The sequence below is a fragment of the Rattus norvegicus genome, chromosome 17, assembly GCF_021556685.1.
Source record: "Rattus norvegicus strain SHRSP/BbbUtx chromosome 17, alternate assembly SHRSP_T2T, whole genome shotgun sequence".
In the NCBI taxonomy this organism is placed as follows: Eukaryota; Metazoa; Chordata; class Mammalia; order Rodentia; family Muridae; genus Rattus; species Rattus norvegicus.
The window spans coordinates 19,795,284-19,820,687 of NC_141550.1; the positions used below are offsets into that span (position 1 = coordinate 19,795,284).

At 41.1% G+C, this 25,404-nt stretch overlaps 1 protein-coding gene across 12 annotated transcripts in view; it reads right to left on the reverse strand.

Moving 5' to 3' along the window:
• Positions 1-25,404, reverse strand: part of Jarid2 (jumonji and AT-rich interaction domain containing 2) — a 180,033-nt gene that overhangs the window by 77,393 nt on the left and 77,236 nt on the right. For all 12 annotated transcript variants that reach the window (XM_087591528.1, XM_087591523.1, XM_087591529.1 and 9 more), the window contains 1 exon segment: positions 15,890-16,025. Coding sequence is in view for 6 of the 12 variants with exons in the window: in XM_087591523.1 (XP_087447649.1) it covers positions 15,890-16,025 (136 nt within the window). In the remaining 6 variants the exon portion in view is untranslated.

Consider the following 25,404-nt stretch of genomic DNA (forward strand, 5'->3'; position numbering starts at 1 on the left):
GACGTTATCCGTAAATCTCTAAATGTCTCCATGAAGACATTGTGTTACTCGGAAATCAGAAAACACAAGGACTGTACTTAAAAATCTTACTTAGGGAGAGACTGGACTATCAGAAAGGCCCTCACACCAAAGCCTTTCTATGCAGTCAGCCAAATACATGCTTGGCCTACCTAATAATCAACCAACCTCAGGGTACGTGAGGGTCTAGTTTGCCTCTTCCATAATCAACTCCCACCATTATCACTAAGTTGGGCAAACTCCAAAAAACTCTTGATATGCATTTAGCTTCTGAAGAGATAAATTACCAGAGCTAATTCCAACTTATATGTCTTGTCTATGAGAGGAAGGACACTGTTTATCTGACTCAGCTTTCCAAGAGGCAAACTGCATTAACAAACCTGTTCCTTCAGAATGCTAAGACCTTATATTTCATTCAAATAACCACCCTGAGAAGTAAGCTAAGCTATATTCTGTGGCTTACAATTGTTATTCTAGCAGTTGGGAATACAGACAGGGGGGCCACCACAAGACAAGTCTGGGCTACCTAGGACCCATAACTTAAAAACTGAGCTTAAACAAACAAACAAACAAACGAGAACAACAACAACAAATCTAGCCCATATTGAAAGCCAACTACCAAGAGACAAGAGGCAGGCCTTGGGGTTATAGCACAGAGAGAAGTCTTTCTCGGCCCACGGTCTTATGGTGGTACACCTCTTCTGTTTCTAGCTCCTGGTACACGCAAGCTGCAAAAACCCTGGTATGTGAACATTCTACGCGATTAATCCCCGCAACCCAAAAACATCCATAGGAAAGGCAGAAGACCATATAGGCTGCCAGGTGACTTAACTAACAGATGACAGACTCCACGAATTAATAATATTATCATTATTATAAGAGGAAGAAGAAGAGGAAGAGGAAAAGGAGGAGGAGGAGGAAGAGGAAGAGGAGGAGGAGGAGGCGGCAAAAGTTGACACCTGGGCTCATTATTGGTATCTAAATGTCAACTCACAATTGGGATCCACCATCCTCTTCTGACCTCCTTTGGCACTACACATACACAAAATTTAAAATAATAAATTTAAAATAAGCTACATCTCTAAGAGTATTTATTTCCTAAACAATAAAGTGACACAGATATCCACAGAGAGTTTACTTTATGCTAGTGATACAAATAACTGAGAGCAGATCTAAGTAGAGAAGGACCTGCACAGGCCGGTTTTCAGGTAGGAACTCACCATGTTACCCAGACTGGAACCAAATTGACAATTCTCCTCTCTTGCATCCTAAGTAGTGGACACTACAGACACAAGACACCATTTCTCGCTCTACAGTTTTACAAATAATATGAGCCTTCCATGTGCTTTGGCATCTGGAGGAATCCCACAACAGTCTGTCAAGGGATGCCTATACCTTAATGGTCCCTTTTGGCAATATGACCAATATATGATCCTATAACCTAGGTGTGACTTATTAAAACAAGACAAAGAAAGGTAGGGGGAAAAAAGGACACACTGTGCTAATATTTTACTTAATATATAATTAATATAATAACTAAATATACTAAAACCACTGTCATTATTAAAATCAGGCATGCTAACAATTACATATTAAGTATTACTTCTCTAGATTTTTATTTAACTAAAATTTAGTACACTGGCTCTATACCAAACAGAATTATGTATATTGGAAGTCTGAAAGCCTTCCAATTGACCCTGATAATTCCTAAAATGCCCCCCCCCCGCACATACTGGGTAATACATGAAGTTGTCCTGATACCCAATGTGGCATAAGGGTCATGAGATGCAATTACAAAATAATATCAATAGCTGTACTAACTCGGAAGAGGGATCCATGTTGAGGGACACATTTCAACAACAGACTTGGTTGTTCATGCTACTAAAATACCACTAATCAATTAAAGCATTCACAGTCACGCAGGGGTGTGGGGGGGGGGGAGGAAAAGATACTCAATCTCAAACCTTAGCCCTAACCCTCGGCTTCCCTTTCCAACTGGATCATAGGAGGAAGTACACTGAAGCAGGCCTCACAATAATGTAGTCTCAAATACAGCATAAGGTCAAATTCAAACACGCCAGTGCTCTTTGAAAATGGGATAATTTGAGAATTAAAGATATATCTATGCAGTATTAACATATTAAAAATAATTTTAAAAAAAGAAAATTTAGTCTGGTAGAGGTTATTTCTCTATGAAAGAGTAGACAGTGGAAGACAAAATGGTGTGTTCTGGTCCTATTGTCCTTGCTGGCTGAGTAGTCCTGGAACAAACCATAGGAACACTCTGCCTACTAGGCAGAACGGGGCAGATAGATATAAAGGTGTCTGTGATCTTATATTTTATGAATTCGCTTCCAAGATCCCAAAGACCCAAAGCCATTGCCAGCTGTGAACAACATGGAAAAGGTAGACCCTAACTGTGACTGAAACGACAGAACAGGTGGAGAATGGTGACACAACTTTGATCCCAGCATTCAGGAGACACAGGCAGGCAAATACAAGCCTACCTATGTAGCGGAGTTCCAAAACAACTAAAGCTATATATCGACGTGGGTAGGGAGGGCCACCAGGAGCCTTTTTCCGTGGTGACAGCCTCCCTATAGAGAAGATGACCCTCCCAAAAGATGATTCTCATCCTCCAGAATAGAAGAAATACACGATGGGTAGGTATATGGCGTAGAACCCCAAGTAGTCCGTCTTGAATATGAAAAAGCAAGGATACTATAAAATCACCACAGTCTTAAATTAAGCCATCACAAACAGTAGTCTATATGTTGGCTGCTCCACCATCCTCTGTCAGGCCAGAGGCAGAAAAACACGAATGACGGAAGGCTGTTCCTTCAAGACAAAGCACCACTGAAGGCATCCTGCCTGATCAAGACTGAGCTGGGACACATCCAATAAACACATTTTGATGGAGGAGGGGTAAGATTGATATATTACTATATTAAAAATATCTGAAAAGCACTCAACTGATTTTAAAGAGTAAAGAAGAAACCATAGAAAGTTAAGGGTGGTAATGGTCAATCTTCTGAAAATACTTTAAATGCCACCATACAACACAAGCAAAATTCACTCACAAATACATTGAGAGGGAAGCTGGGGGAGGGGGGGGGATATAAAAGAAAGAAAAGCATAAACTTTGAACTTAAGGAGTAATGAAACAGGAAATTTACACTGAAACACAGTTGAAGAAAGGGTTGGTACTGAACAGCATCATCGCCTTCATGTAACCTGATTCTCTCACACACAGCTAGCATCATTCTAAACTAATAAGACATTTTTAAGAAAACCAGTTGGCAAGATAGCTCAGAGGATGAAGACACTTGTGATGCAGAGAAAATAGAGAAAGCTCTTCTCTGACCTCTACACCTGACTGCATTCTTGCCTATTTTCAAATCAAGCACGTACACTACTTAATGTTAGACTGTGCTTCTAGAGTAAAAATGGAAATCAGGAACGGAGTTTAGTAATGTATTTAGAAGTAAAATCAGAAAGCAACAATTTAATTGCAAGAGTTTCAACACAGATTATAACTATTTCTGGTGTTTACTGCACACTGCCTATTATCTCTTCTATGGGTCCCCATTGTGATTTCTTTTACTTCCAGGTCACATCTTCTAAACCCATTCGTGATGAAAATCACTCTTGAGAGGTTATTGACTTGGTAACACCCCAGACTCAAGTCACCAACCACTCCTGGACCAAGTGCCACTTGAATTGGTGTAAATCAGCACTCACCTTTCTGCAGAACACAGGACTAGGGAGATGAACACACCATACAGCCTTGGTTCCAGATTTACAATAATATGCCATAAATACCAAAAAGTCATTCTCTGCTAAACGGGGGTGGGGGTGGGGATGGGGGGTGTTTGCCTATGTTGTGTGTAAGTGTACCATGTGAGCTTAATGCATTTGGAGGTCAGAAGAAATCATCAGAACCCATGTAAGTGCAGCTGCAGACAGTTTTGAGCTGCCATGTAGGTGGTTGTTGGGAACCAAACCTAGGACCTTTATCTATAAGAAAAATGCTCTTCTGGAGGCAGAGGGCAGGTTCAGGGCCAGTCAGGTCTTCAGAGCTAGATTCAGGAGAGCCAAACCAGCCATGAAAAACGACAAGAGTTCTTAACCATTGAACTGTGTCTCCAGACCCACAAAACTCAAAGCACTTATGAAGATCAAAAAAAGAAAAAAAAAAAAAAAAAAAAAAAAAAAACCTCAGCTTTTGAGGTGCTCTGGATTTCAGATTTCCTAATTAGTGATGTTTAGCCATTAAAATCTAAAAAAACCCTGGGTTCGGTCCCCAGCTCCGAAAAAAAGAACCAAAAAAGAATCTAAAAACAAATTTCCAAAATCTTTAAACGTACTGCTCCTGGTAATCTGATTATTTCTGCTACTAATAAAATGAAAATTAAATCCAATGTCAATGTTCATTCCAACACATTCCTATTTTTGATGTGTTCAATATTGTTTGAGGTGGCTAGAATCCAGGAATTCTGGCTTAATATGACTTGACAGATTGTAATGTGAATGACTACCAAGTATACCCTCTTTCAGTTTGAAGTAACTGTTCAAAATAGGTCCAAAGGTTTTTTCTTCCACTGTTTCATATTTACACCATTTGGATATTTCTCTATTGTTTGTTTCTTTGTCCCTCCAAATAATGTTTCCCTTTCCAAATGAGCAGGCAGACACCTTTCTCATGAAGTATAGGCCAGTTCAAAGGCAGTCGGTGTTAAGACCACTACCACCCCAGGCAGCTCACAGATCTCAAGGGCAAGCAATTGTGTACAAGGGTGGGAGCACCTGCTAATTCACACCAATTACTCCCATGGGAAGGTCCTTCCTTACCCATGTCATGTAGGATAGCCTGGTAGGGGGGAAAGTGAAGGTAGCTGGGTCAAAGGTATAGCTCTTGGAATTAGAATGGATCCTGATTTCAAGGTACTGACATCCAGAGCCTTGGAATGTTGCACACCTAGTCTAATGTACATTCCGAGAGGTCTGCTGCATGGTACAGCTACTGCTTTATGGGAAGAACTTCAATTTTAGTTACCTTCTTTAATGTTTAATTTCTGCTAGGTAGTAAAGACTTTAAATGAATCCTCGTCAATTCTGAGAATGTCACTCCTGAGAAAAAAATTACCACCTCACTTTTAGAAATAGAAAAACAACAGGAGGCAAACATATAGGGCTTTTGGCCTCAGAAAGATTCTGTCTGGAGTGAAGGAGATCCTTCAGGGCATCTCGTGGTGCTACCATGCCCTGTGATTAAAGCTAATGAGAAACTACAACAGCCTACCCAGGCAGAATGACAAAGGACACAGACCCATAAGGAATGAAGGTAAGGGTCACTCCTCCAGGAAAAGAACCTGCTGAGGTGCTTACAGAAGATGGAGACAATACAGAAAGGGTAGGAGAGGAAGGCAGTTACAAATACCATCTAGGAACCATGTGACCAGTTACAGAAATGAAGATTATAACTAACAGAAGTGCTTTCATTGTATTTTGTTAATACATTTGTATGTGTTTTCTTTCAAGCTCATTAACATCAATGAAGAAAATGTCAATGATTGTCATATTGAAGTTTGAAATACTAAAAGGATACTTCCCCCAAAGAACGATGCCACATATTGTAAATTTAAAATAAGGATCTGTGGTTTTACGAGGACTGTTGCATTAGGTGCTATTATGACCTGATTACTGTCTGGGAATTGAATTTATTGAAAACAAACTATGACATAAGGAGATATAGCTGTGTCTTCAAGTGCTGGATGACAAGGAAGGAGTGGATAGCTACTCTAGGTTGTCAATTTGACTATATCTGAAATGAACTATACAAGTCAGACAAAACTGGAGGCCACACCTGTGGCCCAGATCTAGAGGCTGAAGACACAGGGTTTTCATTCAGATCATGAGGTAGGATGACAAACACTTTTGACCAGGATCTTGAAAGGTATGACACAGGGTTTGAAGCCAGATCTTGAGGTATAATTTATGTGTCCTGAATCTGGTCTACTGACCTGAGCTGACAGTAAGTAAACTAATTCTAAATGGTCAGTACCCAGACTGAACCTAGCCAGATTCAGCTGTACCTGTCTTTGACACAAGGCACAGTTTGGGATTGGGCAGACCACTTCTTACCCTACATCAGCTCAAATAAATAAGGGCAGACTACTCCTCAAACACTATTCCTAAATGTTGATTTGTACAGAGGCTAACAAACTAGACTTACCAGCATGCTAGGGTCCAGTACCAACCGCAACCACTTGATGGCAATCTTAACCTATCCCTGGAAGTCTCCCACTCAAGGACACTGTAGGAGGGGAGCAGTATTTGTAGGGTACACAGAATAGAAAGGGCTGGAATGGCTATCCTCACTTAAGTCACATGATGAGGAGGAAAGAAAACAGGCAAACAGGTGATGGTAACCTCCCCCTAGAGTTCAACCCTACCGCTACAGAGAGGGGTGGAAATAATCCAATGTCCCTCAAACAGTTCAGGAAAACATAAGGCATCACAGTGGCTTCACATCACATTCTCAGAACTTAAGGCTCAAGTCATGGATGGTAACAAAAGATAAGTTGGCAGCATACTTCCACTAGAACCCGAACACTTCCGGGAATCCAAAGGTGGAATTGTCTGTTAAAATTGGCCTAAGGCTTTATAAAAAATAATAATAATAATAATAAAGCCTGTGACCACTTTTGGACAAGGCTCTCTATCTAGTGTGTTTGTAAAGACTGGAAAGATAGCCTTTGACTGTCCGCAAGGCTGATCGGACACAGATGACCATTCTCTTAAAAGAGAAAGGATAAACTGCTCACATTCCTATCATCCTCCCAGCTCCTATCTTTGTGAACTATGGGGGGAAAAGGTATGAAGGTAAACCTGAGGGTGTAAGAGCATCCAAAGTCTACAGAGTATGCCAAGAGGATAGATAGGGGAGATTTGGCAGCAGCAAAAATTATGAAATGAATTGTAAATTAAGGGATTTATAGAAACAAGGTTATTTCCCAAATATGTTATCTAGTAATCACTCTGCTAGCTTTAAAGCTACTCCATATAGGACTTCTAACATTAAATGTGGCTTAATAAGGGAGGGTTGGGAGGGGAACACCCATAAGGAAGGGGAGGGGGGAGGGGGATGTTTGCCTGGAAAAGGGAAAAACACTTGAAATGTATATAAGAAATACTCAAGCGCTTGCCTAGCAAACTCAAGGCCCTGGGTTCAGTCCCCAGCTCTGAAAATAAAGAAAAAGGAAAAAAAAAAAAGAAATACTCAAGTTAATAAATAAAAAAAATGTGGCTTAATAAATAAATAACAAGGTATTTTCATCTTGAGGGAGGTTGGAGGGGTGGGGGGACAAAGACAGCAGCACTCAGAAGTTCTTCGGGTTCAACAGGATTTTATCAAAGAGAGTAAAGCATGAAAGGCTGGATGCTGGAAAAGCATGTGGCCTCCTACAGAGATTATCACTTTTACAGCAATGGACATTAATAAGCAGATTACCCAAATGCCTGCTCCTGTGTATGAAAATAAACAACGGTCTAGTGATCCTAAGGGGCTTTTGCCTTTATACATGGGGGAAACAAGAAAGGGAGCCCTACTAAATAAAATGTCTACTAAACTGATTATTATTACTATATGGATGCAGAAGGGCTTCCTCATGTTAAAGGTCCATCACAGAATTCTCCTGATCTCAAAACTACAGAATCTTTCTTCCACTTACGTAGAAAGATTTCATCCAAATAAGAACTTTGAAAAGTACAAACATCTTTCTACCTTATCAGGAAAATGTCACATAAGCAAAAACGAAAACACAGTGTAGACAATGAATTCCTACTGTAACAGCCCATGTGTCCTACCAGACTTTAATAGGAAGATAGTTTGTATTTCTTGTTTTGAAGCTGCAATTCTCTGAGGTTAACAATACTGCACTTAACCTGTGCTGTAAGCACATTTAGTCCTAAGGTGAGGCAGGAAACTGCTTTCCTCCCAATATAAAGATGTCAATCAACAAGAACAGAGTTGCCAGTGCAGATTCAAGGCCTCCAAAATTAATCACTATTCTAGCTACAGCAACTTGCTTTGCACCCATCTGCTACAGCATCTTGTTAGGGCACACCATGCTGGATAAAACAGACACTCACCAAAGCCACAAGAGAAATGGTCAACAGTTCCTCCTCACTACCACCATACCCAATCATCAAGGCCAGGAACTAGATTGTAGGTCTTTACATAAACAAATTAGTACACAAGGGCAGAATCTGTGTTGAAAGTAGAGTCTTGATTGTGGCCTGAAACTCACTATGTGAAAGAGTAAAGCACCTAGACTTCCTTCTTCTCCCGAGTATCCCTGCCGGAACACACCATTGTATCATGAAAGTGAGGACAGCAGCAGCAAGAAAAACCACCCTTCAAACTTCAAGCACAAGGTGGTCTGAGAGCACTGGACAATGAATGGGTCTGAGGCAGGATGTGACCCAAAACAGAAACACATTAACCTCCATAGGCATTCCACTTGGAATTGCTCCAAGAAACACTTCTGAGCACCCAGGACAACAGGGACACTTGGCACCTCACTGTCATTTAAATTGGGTTTTTAGGTACAGCGTATGTCTTCAGTTTGATCCATTCTTTCCAATTAAGCTCCTCATCAAGGCTCAAGACTCCTGTTTAAAATTTTTGAGACAAACCTACATACCTAGAAAAAGACCTTTCCCTCCTCTGCTATCAATCATTAATCTCCCTCATCCACGTTCCAAACACATATGCCAGTCATGGATATCTGTCATGGCAGCTACTTGAATCTAATTCCAACTCTCTAGTAGAGCTCAATGTCAAGCCCCAGCCTCTGTCACTAGAGCTTCACTTTCATCCAACTACTCTTTGATTAGAAGGCCTCACTCATCTCTTAAGGACCCTCTCTCTGCAAGGTCTTCAATGCACACTTCTCCTGGTTGCTCAAAAATAGGCCCTTGACATGAGCTGCCTCCCTGCTAGCCTATTTCCTCCAAACACAAAGGCCCCTATGTTGATTTCTGACCTAATTATCCTGCAGGAATCTCTTATGCTTTTGCTTCACTCATTTTATCAGTTAGTGTTCCATGACAGTGAGAGAAATTCCAAGGCACTTCACCTTGGGCATCACGGTTAGACATGCATATAATAGTGACAATCATAAAAACAAGTGCACCTGAGCCAATGGAAGTGGTGATGCATACCTGTGACCCTAGCACCCAAGAAGGTAAGGCAGAAGACTGTCCATTTAAACCATGTCCAGACTGACCTGAAAGCTACAAGCACCCACATACACACACCTGCCACCTCCAGGTGAGTGAGTAGATTTGGGACTAAACAGAGGATAAAGAACACCTCCTCCAAAAAAAACAGGTTTACTACTTCTATCAACTGAATTACAAATATCAAAACCCAGAAACATGAACACCTTAGTAATTGCTTACCACTCCATTCCTGAGGTACCTACTTCTTTCTACTAATTAACAATTCCACCTACATCATTCAAAGCCTGGTTAAAAAAAAAAAACAAAAAAAACAAAAAAAAAAAACAGAAGGTAACAGCAGGCAATGTGGGATGAGCAAATGACATATGGGATAGATATGGAAAAAGAAACTAGTAGAGGGGACAAGAGGAGATGAGGGCAGGGTTATCTGATAATTTGTGGTTAAATGAAAATTTAATTTTAATTTCTAGTGGTAAATTAATGAAATAGGAATTTAATCCAGAAAGGCTAAGTTTGAGTCCTGGCATTACCAGGCTACTCCATTCCTAGGGTTATTCCCATCCTTGTTACTCTGATCGATTCTGATGGTTTCAGTGAACAAACCACAGCTAGAGCCTTCCAATACTGACTGTGAAGTTTGAAGAACAGCTTAACAGTCCTGCCCCACTGTACGTCTAAAGACAGATCCAACTTCCTTACATCTACTCAAAATCGTTTTGCTGGCCAAAAGGGCTTGCTGATCTCAGATGACATTTATAGGAAGCAAATGAAATTCAAATACAGCTAATAGCTCCCCTCTCTTACTGTGTAATTATGTGTACTCGTTATTTGTGTAGCATGTTATTATTTAAATGTCCCTAATTTTAGCCCCAGCAGGCCCAAGGGCCTTGAAAGATTGGCCAAGATTCCCATCCTCCACAAGCTTTCTCATTTCATTACATCCAGAAAAGTAGCATCATCTACAAGCAGGAGGAACAGAAGACTTGCCACCAGCAGATCTTTATACTGTCCCACCCATCCACCCGGCTACAGCAAGGAACTGGAAAGATGATGTAAAGTCCAACAGTCAATCCATGACACTGTTCAAAGGGTTCATGTGCTTCCTTTCAGAAGGCAAAAGCTTTCAGCCCTTGTCACTTCTGGAACACCAAAGTAAGGTGGATGGTGCACATAATTTTATGACATAAAAATGAGGTCTCTAATATCTTGTGCCCATTTAGGTTATTCCAGGACCTATGGAAGTGGAAGGCTGAGTCCAGCCACTCAAACACAGGCTCCTATGTTAGTTCTCTGTATTAACAGCAGACATTCACCCAACCCCTTCACACAAATGATTGAGGGCAAAAGCCGTTCTCTAATCATGTCTACATGCCACTGATTTAGAAAATTATGTCATTCACATATCACTTTTAATGTAAAACTAGCACTATTTTTTGGGGTTTTAAATAGAATTTCTCTAAGAAATTCCTGTAGAAGAAGCAATAGGCTGGAAACATCTTTCTTGTTAAAGGGCAGGGGCAATGGCTCTGCAGTTATGAGCACTGGAGATTCTATCAAAGGATCTAGGCTCAGTTCCCAGCATCCAGATGGCAAGTCACAACTGTCTGTGGTTCCAGTTCTAGGGGATCTGACACCTGACACAGACATACATGCATGTAGAATACCAATATATGTAAGTTTTTTAAAAAAAAATTAAAGGAGAAAAGCATTAAAAATAATAAAAATGGCAAATAGAAATAAAACATGCTGTGCTCAACATAACAATTTCAAGGATTTAGTATTCCTTCATGTGCTCTGGATTGCAAATTATCAAATGAAATCCAAGTTCTATAATTTGAACTATAATTCCAATTCTGCTACAGCAAAATAAATGTCTGTATAATGCCTGTGACTCTACAAAACTTCTACACATACACCTTCAAAAGATGATTCTCCCTGTGGCATATGTGCCTGCATGTGATGTTTCCTGCCATGCTGATAATGGACTATACCTACGATACTGTAAGGCAGCTTCAATGAAATGTTCCCTTTAGTAGAGTTGCTTGCTGTAGTCATGCTGTCTCCTCACAGCAATAGAAACCCTAAAACATCCAGAAGAACACCCTTTCCAAACCGGAAGGTGTCCTGGAACTGGAGGGAAAAGTGGAAATGATCCATACCCTAGCCAAGAAGTTAACTGCAACTGACAGGGTAGTAAGGACAAAAAAGCTTCCTCCCCTGAAGTATCAATGAAGTATCACCCAGACTACCATACTTCAAGGTAGGCCCCGATCCCAGAAGCAATTAATCAATACAAAAAACTACAGGTGTTTGTTGGGGAGAGGGGGATAGACTTTAATAAAAATAAGCAACAACAAAAAACCAACTCTCTGCCTCCCTTTCCCTGATAGCTACCTGAGACTTGAGGGGAAAGGTCTGACGTAAACGCCTAATTTTAGGAATGAGTATCCATCCACATATTTTAAGCTTGGACGTCTATTGTCATTATATGCCTTTTACTCATGGCCCATTAACTTTGTGTGTGTGTGTGTGTGGTGGGGGGATTGTTTAAAAAAGGGGGAGAGTAAAACACCAAAGTTGGATGGGTAGACAGGTGGAGAGGATCTGGCAATTGAAAAAATATTTCGAATTTTAAAAAAAAGGCTGGGTAAGCACCACTCTATCACTAGACACCTCCCATTCTAAGAAACCTTCTTTAATGAACAATCTTAAATGTTTATTGCTACCATATGCATTTCCGTAGTAACTGAAAAAGTAGAACCATTTCATCTGGTGACTGAGAATTAAGCCAAATTTTCTTTAGAAACTGTATATACGCACATGTATGCAAGCCGGAAGAGGGTGTTGGATCCCTTGGAGCTGGAGTGACAGGCAACTGTGAGATACACTAACATGGGAGCTGTCCACTGCCATTTGAATCAATATATTCCTTCCTTCAGTACCACAACCCCACTAACCTATGTCCTGGCTACATATGACCTATAGAACAGTGTTTCTTCTATGGGAGAGGCTGTGAGCAGCAGCCTCTGATTTACAAGTGTCCCGGTGTATGTGGTAGGCAAGCCACCCACGGGCTTTCTGAACACTTGATCCTCACCCAGAGGTACTGTATTGGAGGGAGATTTCCATAGCCTAGTCACAAACCCTGTATATTCCCTGCTTCTCTACTACAGATGCAATATAACCAGCTCTAACACTCACTCTGCCATGCTTTCCCTTTCAGACTGGGCTGCATTTCCTGAACTGTGAGCCAAAATAAACCCTTCTTTCACACACACACACGCACACACACACACATACACACACACATACACACACACATACACACACAAGCACACACACACATATACACACACAAGCACACACACATACACACACGCATACACACACGCACATACACACACATACACACACAGACACACACACACACATACACACACATACACACACAGACACACACACATACACACACATACACACACGCACATACACACACATACACACACGCGCACACACATACACACACGCACATACACACACATACACACACGCGCACACACATACACACATATACACACACGCATATACACACACATACATACACACACATATACACACACACATATACACACATATACACATACACACACATATACACACACATATACACATACACACACGCACACACACGCACACACAGATACACACACATACACACACGCATACACACACACATACAGGCACACACGCACACACACACACACATAACTACAAGTCACTCGATTTTCAAGACCTTCACCAGCTCCAAGGTCTTGAACCCTCCCCGTTCTTTCCCCCTATTCTTCCCCCCACCCCCAGGGAGGGGGTGTCAAGAAGGGGAGGTGGGGAGGGAAAGGGAGGTGAGCACACTATAGCAGCATTCCTCATACGTGGAGAAAAGTACACCCACACAAAAGGAGTTAATCTCCTTTTGGTAATTCTGCTTTATGGTTCTTCCCACTAAAACTGCCAAACACAGTAGCACAGTAGCTACTTTCAAGATTCTGCTGTAGGAGTGACTGTGCTAAGGTGGGCTTCTCTGTGTAGATCAGGTGGCCTCAGAGCGTACAGACCTCATGTAGCTCTGCCTCTCAACAGATTTACCACTATGCCTGGTTAAATGTTTTTAAAAATTAGTAACAAGGAACTCAGAAGGCCCTGATGAAACCTGATGTGCAGGGTGACAAACATGGTCTGAGAAATCAGCCTGAATAACAGCAACAAGAAGAATCAGTAACGGGCATATTGACAGCATTGCACAACTGAAAGCCTTGTAACAATATCATTAGAGAGGAGCCAATTGGTCAGGTAGAAGCTGTACACATAACAATCCTAGCTGCTGGTGCCTGAACCAGAGTTTGATGCCAAGAGCCCAGAGGACGACGTAGCAGTCATGTATAGTTCCAACAATCCTGTAACTAAGAGGGAAGAAAGAATCAGAGAATTGGCCAGAATATCTAGCCTAAAGTCTGTGAACCAGCAGCAATCTAAACAGGAGAAACTATGCCTTAACAAGGCAGAGGGCGATTACCTTCGTGAACTTGAAGGTCAGAGACAGAAAGACAGATCAGACTAGACAGACCTGGGGGAGGAGAGGACGTGGACAGACCTGCCATTGTAGCACCTCTCTGTAATCCCAGCATTTGTCAGGCTGAGGGAGGAGGATCTGGACTCAATGGAAGGTTTAAAAAAAAAAATAGGGGCTGGGGATTTAGCTCAGTGGTAGAGCGCTTGCCTAGGAAGCGCAAGGCCCTGGGTTCGGTCCCCAGCTCAGAAAAAAAGAACCAAAAAAAAAAAATGAAAAAGCCAAGTTTCACTACACACATGGTGCAAAGATTTTAATCAAACTAGAATTACCTTTTGTAATTTTCTTTTCAATGTCTCGCTCAATTATTTTCACACTATCACAAAGTCGAAGATAAATGTAGCAGGATAGTTAGCAGCACTTGGTGCTACAAGGACTATCTTTACTTCTGTTCATAAATATAAATAATACTATTACTAAGTCTTGCACAACTGTCTAACTTTTTCCATAACACCTAACATTTACCAGTTAGGGTATATTTAATTTCTGACAATAAAGAATAGTACTAAGGCATTGACTATTCACAAACAAAACAACCTTAAATCAGTAATTACTATTCCTCTATTCTTTCTCTGAGATAAAAAATCCAATTATTTCTCATCACTGTGCCCAAACCTTCACGAGTTTTACCAGGTAAAATACTCTATGATAAACCATCACAGCAAATACTCTATATGAACTGCAACCAAGGAATATTAAATGCCATCTAGAATTTACATAATTCTCCAAATGACCCTTTCAAATATGTGTTTCACTAATTAAATCAAGCGATACTAAGTAAAACAAAAAGGGCAGGATAAGACTGAAGGCATGGCTCAAGGGTTAAGAGCACTTACTGTTTTTCTGGAGCACCAGGGTCCAATTCCCAGAGTCCACATGGCAACCCACTCTAGCTCCAGTTCCTTCTGGCCTCCTCAGACCCTACCTAGGCTTGCACACGGTGCACACATAATGCATAGACAAAACACTCATACAATTTGCAGAATAAAAAGAGACTTTTACATTAAGAAAACCCACCATGTGGGGTTTATGTCTTCCTTCAAGTTATCCCACCTTAAGACAGTTAAAACAAGTTGGGAAAATAATGGACTTCTAACCCTGCCATGACCCTATAAAAATGAGTCAACAAACAGATTTACTCAGTAACAAGGAGAAAGCATGGAGTACTCAGTTTACAATTAAGGCAAGCAAAAGAAAACCGGAACACAGTAGCAATCAAACCCATCTCAGACAAGGGAGAAGGTAGAAACCAAAATCAAAAATAATGCTCTGATTTCCATAACCAATATATGCACAAGAAACTGGAGGTTGTAGGTAGGCAGAGGAGGAATGAAAACTGGAAGCCATATGTGAGCTATAACGTGGAAACTACTATACTGTATGTGCTGATTCCTGTTTCTAAACCAAACTTGTAAGACAAGAACAAGGTAAGGTCTCTTTCCTGTGGCTTTCTTGTTGGCCAAGTAAAAGTAGAATATAACCACAGGTCATTCCATAATCTATATGCAATTAAGGCACATGCAACAGACTATGAAATATATCACACCTGGAGCCACATAACCAAATTATTTTAGCATTCATTTAGCTGGAGAGATGGCTCAGTGGTTAAAAAAGCACTGACTGCTCTTCCAGAGGTCCTAAGTTCAATTCCCAGCAAACACATCATGGCTCACAACCATCTGTAATAGAATCCGATGCCCTCTTCTGGTGTGCATGAAGACAGCTACACTGTACTCATAAAACAAAACAAATCTTTTTTAAAAAATGCTAATAAATGGCAGAGACAGAGAAAGTAAGAAATTTGAGAGGCAGTTCCTTCCACTTTACCAGACCTGACTGATAATCACAGGAAGACCCTGAGCATTCCAATTATTGTACAGCCACGCCTTGTAGCAACTGGTCAACAAGGAAGTCAGCAGGGTGCACACGAGATTGCTTATGCCCAAGTCAGAACAAGGTACTACAGAGAGACTAAATCCAGCTCCATTTTCAACTCACCATTCACTGTTTTCAGGCTCCCAGCAATGCCTTCCCCATGCTGCCTTTTCTGTGCATTCTTGAATTCCTTTAGAGACAAATAAAGGACTTTCCGAACGACTCTCTCTTCTGACCACGGGATCCCATCACTGTCGTCCTGTGGAAAGAGAATTTTTGAAAGTCAGGTACTCAAATAGTCAGACACCTCTTTGCTCTTCTCTACCCTCTTGCTCTCTTCCCCTTTGTCCCTTCTCTCCCATGTCCCTCGCCCCCTTCCCTCCATGTGCTCATGACTAGCCTCTATTCCTCCCCTCTTCTGCTGCTGTTCTCAAATTAAACCTTTCATGTGGGGAAAAAAAATATTCAGCCACTGTTAAATTCTAACTGGTTATGGTGGATACATCTTTATAAACACTTGGTAAAAGCAGGTAGGTAAATCTGAGGATGTCCTGATCTACAATGGAAAGATCAATTATATGATTCAGAGTGTGAAATGGCATTACATTCCTTCTGCATAAATCCCAAGCAAATCCTCCAATGAAGGATATATCCTAACTTCCCCATGTGTCCTCAATATCCCCAAACAAGAATTCCCTAGATCAATGGTTCCCAGCCTTCCTAATGTTGTGCCCCTGTAATACAGTTCCTCAGCTTGTGGTGACCCCAACCATAACATTTTCACGGCTACTTCACAACTGTAATTTTGCTACTGTTACGGATCATAGTATAAATGTAATGCATATATCTGTTTTTTCCATGGTCTTAGGCAACCTCTGTAGAAGGTCAGTTCTACACTGTACTAGAGTAAAGGAAAAGCAAAAGGAAGGAAATAAGGTACCATTTCCACCTTGCTCTGAACAGAACTCCTACACTCCTGGTAGGCCTGCCAAGATGGTACTTTGATTGCACGGCAGTACCTTTAGAGGACCAAGAGAAGCCAAGAAACTGTGCCACCGTAACCTGAAAATTACAAGTTAACCGCTAAACCTTCACCAGACCTTCAAAAATCATTAGACCCAGAATCATGAGACTTTTAATTAATACCCCATTTGTAGAATTCAAGTAATTAATCAATAGGCAGATGACGTGGATATTTAAAATATGAAGAGCAAAATGGGGCTGAATTAGTTTTCCTTTGAGATTACCTGCAACCAAATGACAGTGCTAAGCAAGGTTGGGAGACGGGCTTAGTGGGCTAAAATCCACCTTGTAAATAGCCAGGGCTACTCATTAGAGCTGTCAGACGGAACTCCCTTCTCTCCTATCCTGTCCCACTCCTTCCTGTGTCTCCACAACAATGATGTAAGGTTATGAACTGACGGGTCCTTCATCAGCAATATATGAACCATAACATCCCAGAGTAGCTCTGCCCATGAAACTGCAGGGTCTTTGCCTTGACTCAGGCTCTCGATAAAGAAATTATAACCGCCCTCCCCCGTATGTTTAAAAGATAAGCCATGGAAGACAAAATGCCTACAAAGAAAACCACATCCAGGTTGAGCTACCGACACCAGCAACTTTATTACACCTATGAATACTTAAAATGAAGGAGAAGCAGGCTACAACTGACGTTTCACACAAAGGCCCAACTGTTCTTTCATAATCTACATGGCTGGTCAATACCTGCTGCCCTTAATAAACTGACTGTGCGGGTTAGGTGATAAACCCGACAGAGTTCTAGTGGGTCACCCCACCGCTCCCTAGCAATGCAAGGTACACAGAGCAAAAGCTAAGCAAGCCTGAGTACCCAGAAATCTGGGTATTGGGAAGTGGTAGTCAGCCAGACAATCTTGCTGCTGTGGCTATCTTCTCATTCAGAGGTGCTGTAGAATGGTCTACAGACCTAAAAGGTCAGGATATAAACCTGAGGGGGAACTGCACGGCTCCATCCTTATTTTCTCTCCTCCCACAATCCACCCCATTTTTCCTATACTTGCCTTCCTACTCTTCAACCTTAGACAACAGCCTGTGTGAAGTGCCTGGAATTACAAGCGTATTGATGATTTAAATCATGGCTACCTTTCTATTTTCCCACAGTGACTGAATATGAGGCGTGACTACAGCTCTCCTCAGCAGCCCACGTACTGCCTCCAACACTATACCCCATCCATCTAAACACCTGGACGCAGGCAAGACAAGATCTCAATCTGAAAGTGGCCTGAACGTGACTTAGTGTCTAGCATGAGCTGCCTAAATACCACTGCACATTTGCTGCTCACCCATAGCAACTCTTGCCAACTCTGTATAGGTTCTACTTTCCTATCTCTTCCAAGAGTTTCTAGCCCTAAACCCTTTATGACAAGAACCTGAAAACCACTCCCAAATCCGTTTTTAAATCTAGCTTCTCTATCTTGGTGTTCAGAAATATCCATGGGAGAGGTAAGGCTTCCCCCTCCTTCCTACACCCCCCCCCCAAGCTGGGGACCGAACCCAGGGCCTTGAGCTCTACCACTGAGCTAAATCCCCAACCCTTCCCCCTCCTTCCTTGTCTGCAGACAGAAGGTCAATGGTGGAAAAACCTCACATACCGAGCCTCCGAGCAGGCTTTCTTTTTAGCTACTTATTTGACGACCTATGAAGCAATCCTAAAATTATTATTTTTAAAGGGGTGCTAAGAAAACAATAAGGATCAAGTCTAAGATGAAAGTCCATTATTACTATACCGAAGAAGTCTTCCCTATGACTACACAGTGATCCCAGGCACAAACAAGCAGTGGTAGAGGCAGGGGACAAAATTATCCCAAATCCTATTAGTCATTCTCTGTCTCTCTTCCACCTCCTACTGGATGCTGAACATGCCATGCATTGCCTATAACACCCGATGCCCAGGATGCAATAAAAACCTCAGATTTCTACTCATACCAGGGCAGGACCAATAGAAGCATGAAAGTTACATCCCTTTCCAAAACTCCTGAAATCAGACCATATTCTGCAGTACATACTGTTAAAGATATCTACTGCAGTAATCTTCCGTGGAAGGAGGTAGACAAGGTGAGCTTTATTGTATCACAAGATGACAAAAAGTACAGGTCCAACAAGTTTCACACTCATCTCTTGACAACCTTCTCCACACAATTACAACAAAAAACAAACATCTTTCAAACATTCACAAAAAAAACCATAATTTTCTAACAGCAAACATTATACAATGTTAACAAGTTGTATTCCAACCATGGTTTTTAAAAAATCATTTTACTGTGTTTGGATTGCTGTTCCAGCTGCTGCTCTCCAATGACAGCCATCATTCAAGGAAGGGGCTTGGGGGTGGGGTGGCAACATGTGACTTCATCTTGCAAATATGGATGCCCTCCAAGGAGACTCAAGAAAAGACTATGAAAATGCCACTGTTTGAATTGATGACAAGGTCATTCAACAATAACCAGCGGCCCTCAATATCTACCTGCATGTAGTAATTGTGACTTCTTTTCTCAGCTGCCAGTGACCCTAATAAGATTTGATCTCACTGGCAGTGGTGGCCATTTCCTCCTCCTTGGGTAAATGAACAGTAACCCCTTCACTGAGGTCTTTCAACTAGGATTTCTGACAGCTGCAGTGAAATCATTCTACTCAATCAACACAATCCTGGCCTATTCCAACAACAGTTTAAGACAACATTACACAGTACCAAAGAGTAAAAATCAGGGGCTCCACTTCTGGAGGACCTGGATTTAGTTCCAAGAGACAGTATGGTGGTTCGTTCCAGTTCTGAGGATTTGAAGCCTTCTATTGGCCCCTTTGGATTTGCTGGCACCATATACACTAGTGGTTCATACAGCAATCAAACACCCAAATACATAAATACTATTAAATATTAAAATTAAAAACAAAATGGAACTCCATGGTGATTCTTGGCAGTAAATGACAGTGACTATGAAGACTGCCAAGGGAAAAGTTGAAAAGGTACAACTTCAACTTGGGGCACAGTCACTTTCGTTACTTTGACAGTGGGGAAACTTTCCTTCTGCAAAACCCTCTCAGGTCAACACAATGCTAATCCATGCTTTAAAACACTTTAAAAAAAAAAAAAAAAAAAAAAAAAAAAGGCTGGTCAAAGAATTCACACCCAGAAAAAGAATTAAGCAGCCAGGAAACAGCCCAAGAGAGGGAATGTACACTCTGAATATAAACATGACAAAGTTTTCTCAGAACCCCTTCTTGGGATAAAGAAATGATCCTGAAAACACTAACGCAAGGAGTTTTACTCCTTTAAATAAACGTGAGCTTAACTTTGATCACTACCCTTTTTAAAGTTACAGTTGAAATTGGATTAGGAACTTCTGCTGAAAAACGATTTATTTCATAACACAACTCTGACAGCCTGAACCTCAGGCCACCAGCTGTGCTTTTATAAAAATCTGCTGGGTAGCTGCCAAGTCAGCTCTTTTGCGTCTGAACATGTCAGACATCCGTTGTCAAGAAGATAGTGGCATGGTAGGAAGATATCTACACAGTTTGCCCTGACAGGGTACATTGAGAAAGGAGTAGTCAGCTAATCCCTCCCACATTTCTCCTCCTGCTGTATTTAAAGATACCAGATCTACAGCTCTTTTTTTTTTTCCAAGAATCGAGCAGAAATCTGATTTCACAGTTTAGAATGCGACAAACTCAAGCACTCACACAAAATTAAATAACAAGACTGCTATATGAAGGTCCATCATAAGGAGTTGTACTAGACAGCACTGTGTATGACACTGGTTAAGATTTCAATTGACCATGTGACCTATTTGATAAACATTTTGTTACAGCATACTATGTGCCCTTCAACATAACCATCCTGCAAGTCACTGCAACCCTGCCTGCTACACCAGGCCTTGCCACCATTCAGGGAAGGTAGAACACAGAGCACTCTGAAAATAATGTGCAAATGCTCCTAAACCTACCACAGGATTGTGCCACTGTTAAAGCCATATTAATTAACACTGTGAAGTAGAAGGTACACTGAAATCCTTCTGGCAAAGAGATCTAAAGGCATATTTCACAGCGTGGTTTCTACTAGCATGTATTGCTTTCACATACCATAAAGGCAAACCAACGCAATGTCAGGGCCAACTGTACAAGACAAAGCGGTGTATAGTGCCTTATGTATATACAATACTTCTATATAGTTTTAAAGTACTTTCCAAAAACACATTACAAACCAAGTCATTGAAGACAGAGGCCACTCACTCAAAGCCTCTGTGTGTGTGATTCTCTTCTGCCTCTACTTCAGTCAAAAACCCTAGCTTATGAGCTATAGCAAGGAGTTAAAAATACACTCCTTCCCACAGAATCTAATCTAGGATGTTACTGGAGTCTCTTCACAACTCAATCAGTAGCTGGCTGGCTTACTGGTTCAGCAGCAAACCTCCAAAAGAAAATAGGCACATACACACATTACTGTTCATCTAGACAAATTATACCAATCATTAGGTTCTTACTGGTATTAAAGACTACAACAAGGTCTGACCTTGAACATTACACTACTGTAACTATTACAGAAACAGCTAATTGTGACTCAAGTCTTTCGCTTATCAACAATCTACCTTAGTCTACAGACACAGCCTTGAGTGTCGGCCTCATCCATTCTATTCCTAGTACCTCTTCCTCTCCCCAGTGTCACACTGGAGTTCCGCTGTGGACCACTTAGCTTATCTTGCTTATCTTTTACCTTTTACAGTGAGCCTATGAAACATCATCACGCAGACTTTCATTTATATAACAAAACTGAGATGCAAAAATTGTAAATAGTACAGATCATATCTTGCTTTTTTAAATCTTTATAATGCCTATAGGGAGCACCAGAAATAGCAAAACAGAAAAGTCAAACACATGAGTCAAACACGAATGAAATTTGTAGAGAACAGTGAAGCACATAAAACTCCCAGTAGAAGGAATGTATGCACGACAAAGGCAAATGCCTATAGGGCTTGGTAAGGCACATGTCCTGGAGATTTGTCTGATTACTGATACTACTGGTGCAGAAAGAAGTAATAAATAATATATACAACTTTAGCCCCCACTGACTTTTCACAAAATCTGTGCCAACCACCCTAAATGCCATGAATCCCCCCTACCCCCTGCAGGGCAAGGTTATCCTTAATAAATTCATTTAACACAACTCTTTTTTTACCTGCCACACTAAAATTTCATTACCGTATTTGACACCTACCACCACTTTAATTATGCCCTCCACATTGACACACAAGACCTCTGGAAATCTTTGACATTTTCCTTCCACTGGTTGTGGTGGTTAAAACCCTTTAATCCCAGCACTTCAGAGGTAGAGTCAGGTGGATCTTCAAGTTCAAAGCTAGCCTTGTCTACAGAACCAGTTCCTGAACAGCCTGAGCTACACAGAAAAAAGCCCAAAAAAAACGCTCAAACCAAACCAAAACATATGAGATTCCTTTTACCTCAGTGATGGGTATTTGGACTCTGATAGGGTCTCCTGAACTACAGATTCTCCCCAGCATCCCTTAGTCACTACCTGAGGGTCTATTCATGGCATGGCTGGCATACATTTCACTCTTCCCTAAACTTTTCAGCCCCAAGGCTGAGATTCCTCTCAAAGAATTCCTCAATATACATTTGGGTTCTTCCCACACCCACCCAAACACACACACACAAACATACACACACAAACATACACACACACACACACACACACACCCCCATGGCTACACTGAACAACTCCCCCCCCAATAAACCCAATAAATTATACTTTAATTCAACATAAATTGGTTCATTTCACCAACAGTGAATACGATCAATGGTTATTTATGGGTTATAAATTTGCGGCTTTTTTCTGGTTTTATATTCACTTTTAAGGTTTTTTTCATGTTGAATATAAATGAGAGGCTGACCTGGAACTTACTATGAGGTCTAAGTGTGAGCAAGAAACCCTGGTGACACTAACAGGATTTCAGGTATACACTACAGACATGCAGGATACATTTATGGAACCAAATATTCTCTGCCATTCAATTTATGAGACACAGACTTCAATATCAACCAGGTTCTCAACCACCAAACGCTACCAGCCAATCCCTGTCCCAAACAGCATCTCTCCTCACACTGTCTCTAAAACAACCCCTCTACAGTGAACAAATAGATCCATCACTCTGCCTGACTCAAAGCACCTGAAAATCCGGGATATCAGTTCTTAGATCCTATCTACCTAACACCGCTTTATTACTTGATTCCCTTTATAGAGAAGGTGTCAAGATCTCAGTATCTTTGCTGCCCTCAATCAAAGCAGATGGATGACAGGCAATGAGTATTCATGTTCCAAATTCGTCCTGTGATTCAACTGTAAATCAACAGTGGACTTTCTCAAGAAACTAATACAACAGTCAGTCTCGAACCTTTTTTCATAGCCAGAATAAACAGGAAGCAAATAGGTTTCATTACCAGCCATGTCTATCCCAATTTCCTGCCAATAGCTTGTGGTTTTACATAAAGCAAACAATTCCAAAAGGCCAAATGCTTACCACAAGAGGTGCACTGCAGTAAGAATCTACTTAGGGCGAATTACTTATTCCTGACCTAAAGATGAGCTTTAGTTTACATTACTATTCTACAGATCTGCCAGTTTCCCACTCCGCTGAACCTGGAGCTCACATTTGGAGCTTCATTAGCTGGCCAGGAAACACCAGTGAACTCCACTAGCACTGAGGTTACACACCCAGGCCACTGGCACCCAGTGGTAAGAACTCATGCCCTCACTCTCTTTAGATGTAGCCTGTGCCGTGAAAAAATGAACTAACAACCGACATTCTAACAGTACACCTGTGAAATTAACATCATTATATGGACAGGTGTGTGTGTGTGTGTGTGTGTGTGTGTGTGTGTGTGTGTGTGTGTGTGTGTGTGTATTGCCCAAGTGAGATGCAGACAGGAAATGGGTGGTTGTAAGTAAACCACAAAACACCATTAACTGCGGACATTCTCTAAATTAAGTCTGATTGGCAAGCATTTGGGATCAGATGATATTGAAGGGATGAAGTTTTTGGAAAATGACAAACTCACAAATCTAGATAACGGCCAATAAAACAAAATCATAGATTATGGGAATATTTTATTTTCCTGAAAGTAATTGTCTGAAAATGAGAAATCAATGTTCTCCTAAGTGGTGGAGGAAGGGGAGTGGGGCACACAAAGGCTCTAGATGACATTTAAGTTTTTATTCACAAAAACATAGAACTAGCACCTGCCACCTTCCAGGAACTGAACTATACTGCTCCACAGTTCCAACTGAATGAGAAAATATTGTTCACCCTGTAGGCCGGTGAGTGAAAGACAAGCAGGTCCTGTTCTCCAAGCACTATGGATGCAGCATGGGTCAGTACAAAGGACTGACTGTTCCCTAATACTATCAGAGGAAGAAGTGAGAAAAGGGCTGGTGATCGTTTTATTTATGTATCTATTGCTTCAAATATGTATGATTACACAGATCAGAGGGCATCTTATAGGCTTTGGTTCTCTGGCCTGTGAGTGTCCCAGGGATCAAACTCTGGTCACAAATGCATTTATCCTCTGAGCCTTAACACCAGCCCAGACAGAACAAAAATAGTAATTAAATGCAAATCGATGGGTTAGAAGAAATGGTTTTCTTTACATTTACATTAACTGGTCATAAAACTGCATTCAATAAGAAAAAAATTAAATGTCTGATAGAGTCCAATCAAATTCCTGACCTCAAAGAAACCATTTTCAAAATTTGACAGAATTTCTCACAAAGAAACCCAGCGGGTACTCCCCTAGAGTAAATGCTCTCTAGTAATTACCATAAACAGAAAGGGGAGCCAACTTTCTGAGTGACACTACAGAACAAGAAAAACACCTGTGAAATTAACATCATTATATGGACGGTGTGTGTGTGTGTGTGTGTGTGTGTGTGTGTGTGTGTGTGTGTGTGTGTGTGTGTGTGTGTGTGTGTTGCCCAAGTGAGATGCAGATAGGAAAGGGGAAATGCCCCTCATGGCCATAAAGGAAACACTGAAATCCAATGCAAACCATTTTCTGCTTTTGGAAGAGCAATCTACACCAACCAATCCACACTTAAAATAACTAGAGAAGAATCTCTCTAAAGCTTCTTTTTATGATTTCTTTTTAACTTTATTTGTATGTGCACTTCCTAGGCCCCTTTAACCCATCTCAACAGGTGTTGGGGGGAGGAGTATTAATTTATTCCAAACAGGAAGGATTGGTTAACAGGGAGTATTTCGACCTACCAGGCAGTCTCACAGGCCCACAAAACATCTTTTAAATGTTTTTAAATCTCCAGTTAAAAATCTGAATAAAATTACTTACTCTTCTGAAGCACTAAAAAGCCTCCATATATCCAAAAATAGATAAAGGACTACCTGGAAATTCATCTATTAGAAAGTACAGCTTAGGGGTTGGGGATTTAGCTCAGTGGTAGAGCGCTTGCCTAGCAAGCGGAAGGCCCTGGGTTCGGTCCCCAGCTCCGAAAAAAAGAAAAAAGAAAAAGAAAAAAAAAAAAAAGTACAGCTTAAATCCACTGACAGTTTTTTTCTATTGACTGTACTGAATTG